The 13641-nt window shown below is 34.9% G+C and overlaps 1 protein-coding gene across 13 annotated transcripts in view; it reads left to right on the top strand.

The window, feature by feature from the left end:
• The window catches only part of LOC106881254 (sodium-independent sulfate anion transporter-like), a 169609-nt gene that overhangs the window by 128951 nt on the left and 27017 nt on the right, over positions 1-13641 (top strand). For all 13 annotated transcript variants that reach the window (XR_016243648.1, XM_089359812.1, XM_089359801.1 and 10 more), the window contains 2 exons: positions 1471-1538; positions 13032-13097. Coding sequence is in view for 12 of the 13 variants with exons in the window: in XM_089359812.1 (XP_089215938.1) it covers positions 1471-1538; positions 13032-13097 (134 nt within the window). In the remaining variant the exon portion in view is untranslated. The remainder of the gene's footprint in view (positions 1-1470; positions 1539-13031; positions 13098-13641) is intronic.

Below are 13641 nucleotides of genomic sequence, written 5' to 3'. Positions count from 1 at the left end.
ATTATTGTAAGCAGTTGTATGTATGTAATATGTCTTTATTTTTGTATGCGGTATAAATTAACCAAATAGAAGCACATGTATGAACTGCTAATTTGATGGTAAATTTGCAACTGCTGTGATAATTATTAACTAGTAATTGAATGGTAAATATGTATTTTTATATACCTTGGACCTGCCACCTCATTGTTTTTTGTCAAGAGTTTCACCTCCAGCTGTTCATTATGTCAGTCAACACATATACACTGACATACTATTCTGCTGTTGTGGCCGTAAAGATGGAAAGTTGCCGATGTGTAATGTTGTTCACATTAGGATATAATTACAATGAAAAGTGAAACAATATTATAGTCTTATCATATTAGAATTAAAAGTGAAACAATATTATATCACATTACAATATAGATGGTACTCTTTCACTTTTGACATGTAATACTGAACCAGTGCCAATGTTGTATTGTTTTAATCCAAATGAAAAAAAAGAAAAAATTGCATGTTGACACTCACTGGGTCTGATACTAGTACCATGTAAAATTTGATTTGATTTGGTTGAGCCATATTAGAATGCATTGGAAACAGACAGACAAAGAATTATATATATATAGATTTTTGTCTTTAGTCATTTTTATTTCCTATTTACTTCCATCTCGAAATCAAAGGAAATGACTAGTATTCCCTTCAAATTTTGTTTTTGTAACCTGGACGTCAATGTTTTGAAACTGACCTATTTTCCATTACATTTCAGACAGTCAATGCTGAGTTGCTGAAACAGAAATATTGTTATAGCAAATATTCTGCTTAATACCACATTTGCTTGACCATAACCACCTGAGCATGTTCCTTATTGGCTGACAATATGTGCATCTCTGATCATGAGCAGGAGTAGTGGGGGAGCATCACAGCCATGTGATGAGAGGGATTCTTTGAGGTTTGGATAAATGTAACAAAAGCAAAGTTTGAAGAAAATATTAGCCATCTTTCATACTTTCTAGGGGTAAGCAAATAGGAAATAACAGTTGCTACACAAGGGTAAATATCGTGTTACACAATGTTATCGCTCACAGTCACAGACTTAGTTACTCATATCAGCTCAGCCAGTAAAATACAAGACTTTGTATCTTAATGTCTCACTTTAATTATTATTGAAATGATGTGTTTCTGTTCATTGAAATTATTTATTAAGGCGGTGAGCTGGCAGAAATGTTAGCGCACCAGGCGAAATGCTTAGCGGCATTTCGTCTGCTGTTATGTTCTGAGTTCAAATTCCGCTGAGGTCAACTTTGCCTTTCATCCTTTCAGGGTCAATAAATTAAGTACCAGTTATGCACTGGAGTCAATGTAATTGACTTAATCCCTTTGTCTGTCCTTGTTTGTTCCCTTTGTGCTTAGCCCCTTGTGGGCAATAAAGAAATATGAAATTATTTTTAACCTCTTTCTTCCTTTCTCTCTCTCTCTCTCACACACTTTCTATAGGGGACGAGCCCAAAGCTATTATTATAGATTGCCAATATATTTATAAATTGGACTATACAGCAATTCAGGTAAGTGAAAACACATTCTAAATATTTTCACACTTCCATTATAGCGTCAGACAAAATAGGTGTGGTTATGTGATTAAGAAGTTTGCTTCCCAACCACATGGCTTCTGGTTCAGTCCCAATACATGGCACCTTGGGCAAGTGTCTTTTATTATAGCCCCAGTTGACCAAAGCTTAGTGAATGGATTTGGTAGATAGAAAGTCAAAGAAGCTAGTCAAATATATAAACATATATAGAAATGTGTGTGTATGTGTGCATGCATGTGTTTGTGTATGTGTATTATTCTTTAACAAGAATAGTGTCAGCACTATTCTTGTTAAGAAATAATAAATAAGTACTCTACAAAAAGTACTGAATAATCCTTCACTTTAATGTAAAATTGCTTTTATTAAAAGTTGGTAAGGAAACTAGCATTAATATATATGTGTGTGTTTATATATATATATATATATATATATATAGATAGATAGATATGTATATGTATAGTTAATCCCCCAAAAATGAAGAAAAAAACACAAGGAAAAACAACAACGGGAGGATGTGGTACATACAAAGTATTAGTAGACGCTCAGGGAAGGAAAGAAAGGTGGTTTTACGTTTCGAGCAAAGCTCTTCTTTAAAAACAGGAGACAGAGGAAAGTCCAAGAGAAAAGAAAGACGGAGGAAAAAATCCTACATATATGAGTTGTCTTGACTCTTATTTCTAGCAATGCTGGTGCTGACTTGCACCCTTAGTCACTTTTAATCACTTTTGGTTTTAAATTGCAACTAGCCACTTTGTCTTCTATTGTATTTTTGTTCCATTTATATATATATATATATATAAATATATATGGGAGAATTTACACGAAAAAAAAAACAACAGACGAAGACAGGTGGTGTAAACAACAAATGGATGTATTAGTTTAACGCTTGGGAATAGAGAAAGTCATTGACGTTTCGAGCCTACGCTCGTCAACAGAAAGGAACACAGAAAGAAACAAGGAGAAAAAAAAAATAAGGAGAAAAAAATATATGGTTAGGCATGTTTTTGCAAAATATTGGAAATGAATGACATTCAATCACAACAATCATGCAATATATATGTGGATGTGTGTGGGTATGTATATATGTATGTGTGTGTGTATACACATACACATACATATGCATATATGTTGTGAGTGAGTGTATTTGTGTGTTTGTTTCCCTTTCCTTTTCTTGTTATTGCATGATTGTTGTGATTGAATGTCATTCATTTCCAATATTCTGCAAAAACATGCCTAACCATAAGGAAATATTACCATGCTTAGAAGCAGGTGAGGGTTAATGACAAGAAGTGCATCCAACCATACGAGGGGTCATGAAAAGTTCCTGACTTTGGGTAAAAGAAAATACAGAAGGATCAGTTAATTATGATTTTATTCAACATATTCCCCTCTCAGATTCACACACTTATTGCAGTGGTCCTTCAGTTTTTCTAAGCCCTGTAAAAGAACTTGGAAGGTTGGGCCTCCAACCAGGCCTTTTGTGATACTCTTTAAGCCAGGAAGTTTTCAGCACCCCCTCATGGAAAATCTACCTCAATAAACTCCATCCATCCCATGCAAGCATGGGAAAGTGGATATTAAAGGAATGATGTGGATGTTTCATTACAGCTCTTGGTGATTTGAATTCAAATCTCATCAAGGTTAAATTTATCTTTCATTGATAAAATGAATTACCAGTCAAGCACTGAAGTTGATATAATTAACTACATCAATCCCCTGAATTGGAAGCTTTGTTACCTATGTTAGAAATCAATATTTTTAGTGTTGGTCTTATTAGTGGAGATGGGTGAAAGAGTGCAGAGACAAGACTAAATTCATTAAAGCATTGAGCTTCGTTTTGCTGTGTTCCAAACCTGAATCCTGCTGGAATTGATTTTGCTTTTCATTCTTCCAAGATCTACAAAATGGAACTTAGTAAGATGAAGGTCAATAATGTAATTATTAAATTTTTAGTAACATAAAACAATGAATTGACTGAATCATTAGAGGTTTCAAGTAAAATACCTTTGTAGTTTTTGTTTTGTATTGTTACTTTTTGTAATGGTTTTTTTTTTAATTTTTACTTGTTTTTTTTTTTTGTTTTTTTAAAATTATTATTATGTTCTGAATTGTATTAAGTTCAGCTTTGATTTTCATCCTCCCAGTGTCAATAAAATAAAGGATCATCCCAGGGCAGTGGGTTGACTAGAACTTTATCTTTTACTTGTTTCACTCATTGAACTATCTGTGGCCATGGTGGGGCAGTACCTTGAAGGGTTTAGCCGAACAAATCAACACTAGCACACATCGTTTTTGCCGAACTGTTAAATTACAGGGATGTAAACAAACCAGCATCAGTTGTCAAGTAGTAGCAAGGACAAACACAGAGACATGCACAAGTGTGAATATATATCATCATCATCATCATAAGTTAGACAGTTCAACTTGAATTGGTAAGCCAGAGGGCTGCACCAGGTTCCAGTCTGATTTGGCATGGTGTTTCTATGGCTGGATGCCCTTCCTAATGCCAACCACTCCAAGAGTATAATGGGCACTTTTTATGTGCCACCAGCATGGGTGCCGTTTACATGACATCAGCAACAGCCACCATTACGATTTCCTGAGTGCCATTTACATGACACTGGCAATGGCCACGGCTACAATTTCACTTGGCTTGATGAATCTGCTCAAGCACAGCATATTGCCAAAGATCTTGGTCACTTGTCAATACCTCCATTAGGCCCAACATTCGAAGATCATGCTTCATCACTTCATCCCATGTCTTCCTGGGTCTACCTCTTTCACAGGTTCCTCCCACAGTTAAAGATTAGCACTTCTTTAAATAGCTCCTCCTTGTTCATAGTATAAAGATATGAGCTACTAATAGTTTCTTGTTTTGGAGGTGCAGGTCTAGATAGGTTTTTATAACATACTTTGTATCTCCAAGCAATCTTCAAGCTCTGATACATCGTCTATTCAATTTGCAAATCAGGACCAGAAATATATACATATATGCAACAAGCTTCCACACAGTTTTTGTCTGCCAATAAATTCAGTCTCAAGACATCAGTCAGCCCAGGGCTATAGTAGAAGACATTTGCCTAAGGTGCTATGCAGTAGGACTCAACCTGATACCATGTGACTGCAAAACAGCCTTCTGAATTACACAGCCATGTGAGCTAGACAAAATACTTTATGGTATTTGCTCCAACTCCTTACTTTCTCACTGCCCATACCATCAAGATAGTGTCATCATCACCATCATATGTCCATTTTCCATTCTGGTATGGGTTGGAAGTTTGACAAGAGCTGGCCAGCCAGAGAGCTGCACCAAGCTCCAGTTGTTTGTTTTGGTATGGTTTCTACAGCAAGGTGCTCTTCCTAACACCAACCATTTTACAGAGTGTATTAGGTGCTTTTTACATGGCACTTGCATAGGTGCTTCTATGTGGCACTGGCACAGGCGCTTTTTATGTGGCAGCAGCACAATTGCTTTTTACCTGGTACTAGTGCTATTATATGGCACTGGTATGGTGCTATGCTGATACATAACACCAGTATAGGAACTTTGTATGTGACACAAGCATGGGTGTTTTTAACATGGCATCAGCATGGGCATCTTGTAAATAAGGTACCTGAAAGACGGCAACAGAAAGCTACCTTTGTATTCTCTCACAAGAATCTCATAACAAACATATATTGCTTGTCATAGAGGTGACCACAAAGCATTCATCAACCTGGTAGTACAAAGAAGAGTATAATGATATTAATCCAATGGATTATATATCACAAGAGCTCACTCTCTTTCCTACATTACACACACATGGTCTCTTACCTTTGAAAATTCTCTTAGTGAGAAGCAAGAACAATGTTCATATATATGGCACGTAAAATACACCATTTTGAGCGTGGCCGTTGGCAGTACCGCCTGAGTGGCACGTAAAAGCACCCACTACACTCTCTGAGTGGTTGGCGTTAAGAAGGGCATCCAGCTGTAGAAACTTTGCCAAATCAGATTGGAGCCTGGTGTAGCCATCTGGTTTCACTAATCCTCAGTCAAATCGTCCAACCCATGCTAGCATGGAAAGCGGACGTTAAACGATGATGATGATGATGATGATGATATATATAATTAATCAAAGGACATACTAAGTATGTCTACCTGCTTGAAATAACAGTCAAAACTTGTTATTAAATCGCCAAAAATACACTGGTGATTACTACAGAAATCAAACGAAGGCAAATTTGGTTAAGACAATCTACTTACATACATTTATATGGATTTATGTGGACTAGTTTCTGCATTGGCATAATATGCCTTAGCTTCCTCAGCAAGCATTACCACAAAAGCGATTCCCAACATATCCTTCCAAAATCTGTGCAGCTACTGATTCATTTCACGCCGAAATCACAGCAGCTTCCCAGTGTAAAATAATCTCGTTGCCAAATTTATGAGAAAAATAAAAAAATAATTTAATAAAATTAATTTACAAAGGTACCGTTAATTCTATTATTATCCAATGACACTAGTTTAAGTTCTTATTCTAGTGACATTGGATAATAATAGAATTAATGGTACCTTTGTAAATTAATTATATATATATATATATATATATATATATATATATATATATGTATGTATGTATGTATATATATATACATATATTTATTTACATCCATACATACATATGTACATACATACATAAATATATATACACACATGCACATGTACTCATATGTACATATACACATGTAACTGTGTGTCTTTGTGTCTACGTGTACATATTTACATGCTTACACAAAGATATGTGTTTATATATACTATTTATGTTTATGCAGACAGTGTCTATGTGTATAAATATGTATTTACAAACTTCCTGCAGGTTTTATAAGTGAATTTATACACCTTTTATTAAGGAAACTAAATATTTGTCCGACTCTCTATGTGTATGTACTTATGTATGTCTGTACGAATGTGTGTGTGTGTGTGTGTGTGTGTGTGTGTGTGTGTGTGTGTGTGTGTTCATGGATACTCAGATCATATTTATGGCTTGATGTGTGTGGGGAAAATGCGTGTACCTAATCACATTTTTGGCAGGGCTTCCAAAACAGCTGGAAGGAAGGGTGAAAGGACCTTGATATCCTCAAACCAGAAATTGGATCAAAATGCTGGCTATGGGGCAGACTTCACTAAAGGCACCCAAAGATCAGAAAGCGCGTGTGTGTGTGTCTGTGTGTCTGTGTGTATGCGTGTGTACATGTGTGTGTGTTTGGCTGTTAAGTATATATAGTTGAACACACATGTATAGTATGTGTGAATGTATGTATGTAGGGTATATGTGTGAAGAGTAGTTAGTGTAGTCATTAAATGGGTATTTATGTGAGTATGCATGGTCCATAGGAATACACATCATTATGTAATGAGTGAGTGTACTTATTACATGAGCTCATATACATTATAGTTTTGTGTGTATCTGTGTCTGTGTGTGTGTGTGTGTGCCTGTTTGTTTACCTGTATGTGTGCGAGCCTTTATTGTTTTGCACTTTAACACACCTTACTAACATAAATGTAATTAGTACACCTTAATTATTTTTCTCTCCCTGCATCTAACTCCCACGTATTCCCTCTTTCTCTCTCTATCTCTCTCTCTCTCTCACTCTCTCTGTCTCTTCCTCTCTCTCTCTCTCTCTCTAACCCACTCTCTCTATCTCTTCATCTCACACCACCTTGCTTTATCTATCTGTATCTCTATGGTTAGTTGCTTGTGATGTTATATGAAAAAGTGATTGACTCACTGTCTTGCTTTCTTTCTCTTAACATCGCAACTGAGCTATTCTTTCGTTGTTCTTTCTTGGATTTTGTTTTATTTTGTTTTTGTTGATGTTGCTGATATTTTTCCCATTCTCATGCGTATTGACATTCATCATTCTTACCTGTCCATACATCAAACACAATCCTTCTTTTTACTCAGCTACAGATTACATCCATAAGTATATGCAAACACACACATACACACTATATATATATATATATATATATATATATTTATATATGTTATTATCATCATCATCATTTAACGTTCTCCTTCCATGCTGGCATGGGTTGGACAGTTTGACAGGAGCTGGCCAGGCAGGAGCCTGCACCAGACTCCTGTGTCTGTTTTGGTGCTAGCTTATGCTTATTGTCTGATCCCCATATACTGCATTAATATTCCTCACACTTTCCATTGCATTTTTGCTTTTATTGAACTCCTAAAGCAAAATATGCCAAGTATGCTCCTTTGTTACTTCCATTACAGCTTTGAAATAATAACTGTTAAAATTGAACTACACTCTTCAAAACTTGCACTAAGAATAAGCCCAAGGTAAAATTACTACCTGCTTTTACAGTAAGTTAATGCAGGTAGTTTATCTTGTCCCCCTCTGACTTTTAGTTCATGCAATTGAAAAGAAACCACATTATTTATGGAGTGCTAGAAGAGTTGTGTCCCACCTGTTTCACCCTCAGAAATCAAACTAAAACTCTTCTAACTGCATCCTTCTCTTCCTCACATTTCCTCTTCATAAATCAGGATTGTTTTCCAATCCCCTTTCTTGCCCTCACTGCTCTGCTCACTGTATCGCTGCTCCCCACATTCCCAGCACCCACACCCTATTTTTCTACCCAGGTTCTATTCTCATATTCTTGTTACTTGTGAGTATACCCTAGCACTACACCATTTCTCTTCTACTCTCTCTTACACTTTTGCTGTTTCCTACTCTCTCTCTCTCTCCCTTTGGTCACTCTCTCTCTCTCTCTCTCTCTCTCTCTCTCTCTCTCTCTCTTTCCCTTTGGTCACTCTCTCTCTCCTTCTCTTGTTTTTCCTCTGACTAGGTAACCAAGTATCTCCTTTACATCAGCACACTTGTCTCTGACCTCTTCCTTGTACCTCTCTCTCACTATCGCTCTCTCTCTCTCTTTCTCTCTCTCTCTCTCTCTCTCTCTCTCAATGGGTAACCATGTACCTCTTCTCTAACAAGACACCTATTTCTGCCTTTCTATTTTTCTATTACACTCTAACCTTTCATTATTTGATACTGGATCACCTCATCTAACGCCCCCCCCCCACCTGTTGTGGAAAGACACCTGCTTCTGTCTCTCTTTCTCTATGTTACACACTAACCTTTCATTTTTTGATACAAGTTCTCCTCCTCAAATGTCCTGCCCCAGCATGGCCGCAGTCAAATGACTGAAACAAGTAAAAGAGTAAAAGAGTATATTAAAAACACAATATTTAAAAACAAATTAAGCCAGCAGTTTCCAAATATTGTGAATTCAAACATTGACACACTTCCCATGAACAACCCCTGCCAAATATAGAAACCAACAACATTTTAGAAGGTGCCATAGCTTATTCAATTATAACAATAACTATACTGGGCAGAATAGGAACAATTCAGGGAGAAGATGGGAAATTATATGGTTCACACCCCATTTTTCCCTCCAGGTAAGAAACCTCCCTAAGTTATTTTTTAGCATTATTGATAGGAACTTCCCACTAGGTCATAAATATCGCTCTATATTTAATAGATCCTGCCTTAAATTATCTTACTCGACCACACCCAATCAAGGATCTGTTATCGTAGCCAACAATAGACTTAAACTTAGAAATAATGGCACTAATAGAGATAACTTAGCTGACCCTAATATGAAGAACAATAATAAGAACACTGATATTGAAAATAGAAATATTAAACCTGGAAATAAAACAAATAAAACATGTAATTGTTATAATAGGGAGCTTTGTTCCCTAAAGGGTTTCTGTTTAAGGAGAAATGCCATATATAAAGTTGAAGTCTCAGCCCTTAATGAACCTAAAATGATTTACACAGGTAGTACAACTGATTTTAAAATTAGATATAGGGTGCATACAAACTCATTCACTAACCATGAAACTAAAAGTTCAACCACACTAGCTACCCACATCAATAAATTAAAAATGCACAATAAAGAATTCAGTCTAGATTGGTCTATAATAACAGAAGCCACACCATATAAAACACACACAAAAAAAATTGCAATTTATGCACGAAGGAGGCAATCCACATAATCTGTGCCAACAAAGGTAGCTTACTTAAGATCTCTGATGTCATAGTTACCTGTAGACACAAATATCTTTCAACTTCTAAATTCTTCCTCCCAAATAATTAGGCTTTAGGCTCCTAATCTAGCCATCCTTTATATTATGGACTCTTCTTAAACTACTATTATATATAGTGTTGTAATGTACCTTAACTTGTAATAATTTTAATATCATCTGTATGAAGAGTATGGTTTAATTAAACATTCATTTTTAAAAATTATCAAACCTCTCATATCCCTTAAAGTTTTAACTCTTTAAATCCCTTAACTCTGATGAGAGAAGTATAGATAACTGCTATGGTTGGAGTTAGCTCACCCATATCAACCTATATCTTCTCGAAATGGCCATAAGATTTTGTACTTATTTAGGATTCCTCATAAATCATTTTATACTAACTTTCTTATCTACCCTCCTCATTGATTCTAATACGGACATTCGGACTTCGCCTGTACATCTATGTATTTATATTTATGTGTTTGTATATTTATGAATTTTCATATATTTCTAAATCTTCATATGTATATGCATTTATAAATTTTTATTATATCTCATATATGTGAACGCATCTATGTATATTGTATACTATGGAGAATTTCGATAACTTGAAATGGATTGAATGAATATATACACCGACCTTTGAAATTTGTTTCTTAAAATATATATACACACACACACACATACATACCTATCTTGTGTGTACGGTTAGATATATGGCTATTACTGTATGAGTTAGAGCTCCTTATAGATAAACATTATCTAGTCAGGTTCCAGTATAAGGGTTAGTCGACCTCTGTACTTAGCAGTGTTACTGTTTATGATATATTGGGCATATGTAGCGGAAAATAAAGATAAACAGTAAGATGCAGCTAGGTATCCAAGTGCACTTGAAACATCTAATAACTGCAATGGCGAAATGTACTTAGGAGCAAAATATTTATACTAGTGTTTATCTTAATTTTCCACTATATATATATATATATATATATATATATATATATATATATATATATATATATATATATATGTATATATATTTATAAACATAATTAAGGGATCAGCAAATATTTTAAATAAGTTCTCCACCGATAATGGTGCTTACATACCGAAGGGCTTGGTAAAAATTATTAATTGTTGATTTATTAATAAATTGATAAACCTTTACCCTTTTAATTTATATATATATATATATATATATATATATATATAGATAGATAGATAGATAGATAGATATATTGATATATATATAGATATATATATATAGATATATCGGTATATATATATATATATATAGATATATATATCGTGAAGTATATTTGCCACCTAAATGTGGCAGACCCATAGAGGACGATGTTACTGTTGTTTATAGCCCCAGGAAGACATTTCCTCCAACTCGCTAATGACACACTGCCTGTGTCCAAGTAGTATTTGTGAAGGGAAATCATCTTCCTGGGGCTATAAACACCAGTAGCATTGTCCCCTATGTACTATATTAAAAGATTATGAGGCAATCCTTCAATTTAATGATAAAATTAATTAAATGAGTAAATGGTGGGTAGATAGATAGATAGATAGATAGATAGATAGATATGTATATGTCATGCAAAATATGCTTGTATGAGCATAACCACATATACAAACACACGTACATACATGCATATGTATTATGAGTTGATAAGGTAGCCTAAATCTGATTACTTGACCTGTTAGAAATAGCAGCTGAGTCTCTTTAGGTGATAAGATCTTGGATGTTATATTTGAAAATAAAAGACTGGATGGTCAATGACTTATAGTGTTTTGTTTTCTCAGCAAATAGTTTTTTCTAGTTAACTTTTTGATGATTTCTGCACTAAATATGTGAACCCTAATTTAGCTATTGTCTTCCATATAGAATTCAAATTTTCTATGCCAACTAATGTACACACTTGTACATTGACTTAGTGTTTCACTATTATTACTTCAATGAGTATGGTTAAAAAATATGCTTCACTGATGAAGTCATAATACCTAAACGTATCAAGATTTGTCAACCATACTTGGCAAAAAAATTTTAATAATATTCTTTCTAATTTTGGCACAAGGATAACCATTTATGAGAGAAAGACATAAGTTGATTATTTATATCAACCCTAGCTCTTGACTTGTACTTTATTTTATTGACCTGGGAGGGATAAAAGCAAAGTTGACCTTATCAGCATTTGAACTCAGAACATAAAGAACAGAAAGAAATACTACTAAGCATTTTGCCTGGCATGATAATGACTCTGTCAGTTCATCATCATCATCATTTAACATTTGTTGTCCATGAGTTGGACGGTTTGACTGGACTGGCACACTGGAAGGCTGCACCAGGCTCCAGTATGATTTAGCATGGTTTTCTGTGGCTGGATGCCCTTCCTCAAGCCAGCCACTCTGAGAGTGTAATGGGTGCTTTTACGTGCCACTAGTATGGGTGCCATTTGTGTGACACCAGGATCTGCCACAGCTGTGATTTTGCTCTGCTTGATGGGCCTTCTTTGCAAGCACGACATAATGCCAAAGGTCTTGCTCATTGCCTCTCTGAGGCCCAACACTCAAATGGAACTCAGCCACTTTGCCTTTCAATAATAAAAATAATATTACATTTTGACCAATATGACTTTTTCCTTCAAATTAGTTCTAATTAGCTTGTTAATGTTTGCTACATAACACTAATTTAAGTATTTTTTTTTTTTTTTCATAAGAATAACATCTTTGAGTAATTCATTATAATGTTGCTAAGTTTTTCTTCTTTATTTCTTCTCTATGCTCAGTCCAAACTCTTATATTATTGCTAATTTCCAGATGTCCTTCAACTTATGCTCACTTCAAACTATTACATGATTGGTAATTCTCAGATTTTCATTTCTACTCTATGCTCAGAGTCCAAGCTATTATATTATTGCTAATCCTCTTTCGTATACTGTTTATATTAGTTGGACTGGTTTCCTCATCTTTATTGTTGCTTTCACTACATTTCAGCTGCTGTATGCTTCAGTCTTCTTCAGGTGTCTTGTGTTGAACTTGGTTGTTGTATCAGAATTTCAAACCTAACCCTGTATTTAATCCGCAGAAGTACACTGTTATCATTGCACTCTCTGTGTTTCATATTTTTTGCTTCAGTTAATTTTTGTGAATTAAGTTAGTACCTCACCTGGGATTGAACTCAGAGCCTCTAGATGACTGCCTTACTCTATGCCCTGTCCAAACTATTGTATAACTGCTAATTCTCAAGTTTACATTTCTACTCTACACTCAGTCCAAAATACTATAACATTACTAATTCTTTGTTTCTATTTCTATTCTACACACTGTCCAAACTTGTATGATATTGCTAATTCTTTATTTCCAGTGTTTGTTCAAACTAGTGTCAGAACTTAATGGAAGAAATATTTCACTAATACTCTCTGGCCTCAGGGTAAGTCAACTTTTATTATTTTCCCTATGTTTGCTTGAGCACATTTAATTATTGCATACTATTTGTAAAGATGAATGTGAGATTCAGGGGTAGTGGTCTATGACTAGTGTTCTGTGATGTCACATTTTAGCAGGGATTGATATCATAACTTGTTCCAAATGTACACCATTCAGTTGTGACTTGATTTCTATGACATCATATGATATCATAACTAGTTCTAAATGTATATTGACGTTAATTTTTACATCAACTTTGATATCAATCTTCAGTCAAAAATGACATTAAACAATATGAGGCATTCTTCTATTCTTTTATTCTTTTACTTGTTTCAGTCATTTGACTGTGGCCATGCTGGGGCACCGCTTTTAGTCGAGCAAATCGACCCCCAGGACTTATTCTTTGTAAGTCAAGTACTTATCCTATCGGTCTCTTTTGCTGAACCGCTAAGTTATGGGGACATAAACACACCAGCATCGGTTGTCAAGCGATGTTGGGGTGACAAACACAGACATATATATATATACATATATATATATATATATAT

The sequence above is a fragment of the Octopus bimaculoides genome, chromosome 1 (genome assembly GCF_046866305.1).
Source record: "Octopus bimaculoides isolate indiv1 chromosome 1, ASM4686630v1, whole genome shotgun sequence".
Classification (NCBI taxonomy): Eukaryota; Metazoa; Mollusca; class Cephalopoda; order Octopoda; family Octopodidae; genus Octopus; species Octopus bimaculoides.
The sequence above is the reverse complement of the archived record's forward strand: the minus strand, read 5'-3'. Positions and strand labels throughout refer to the sequence as shown.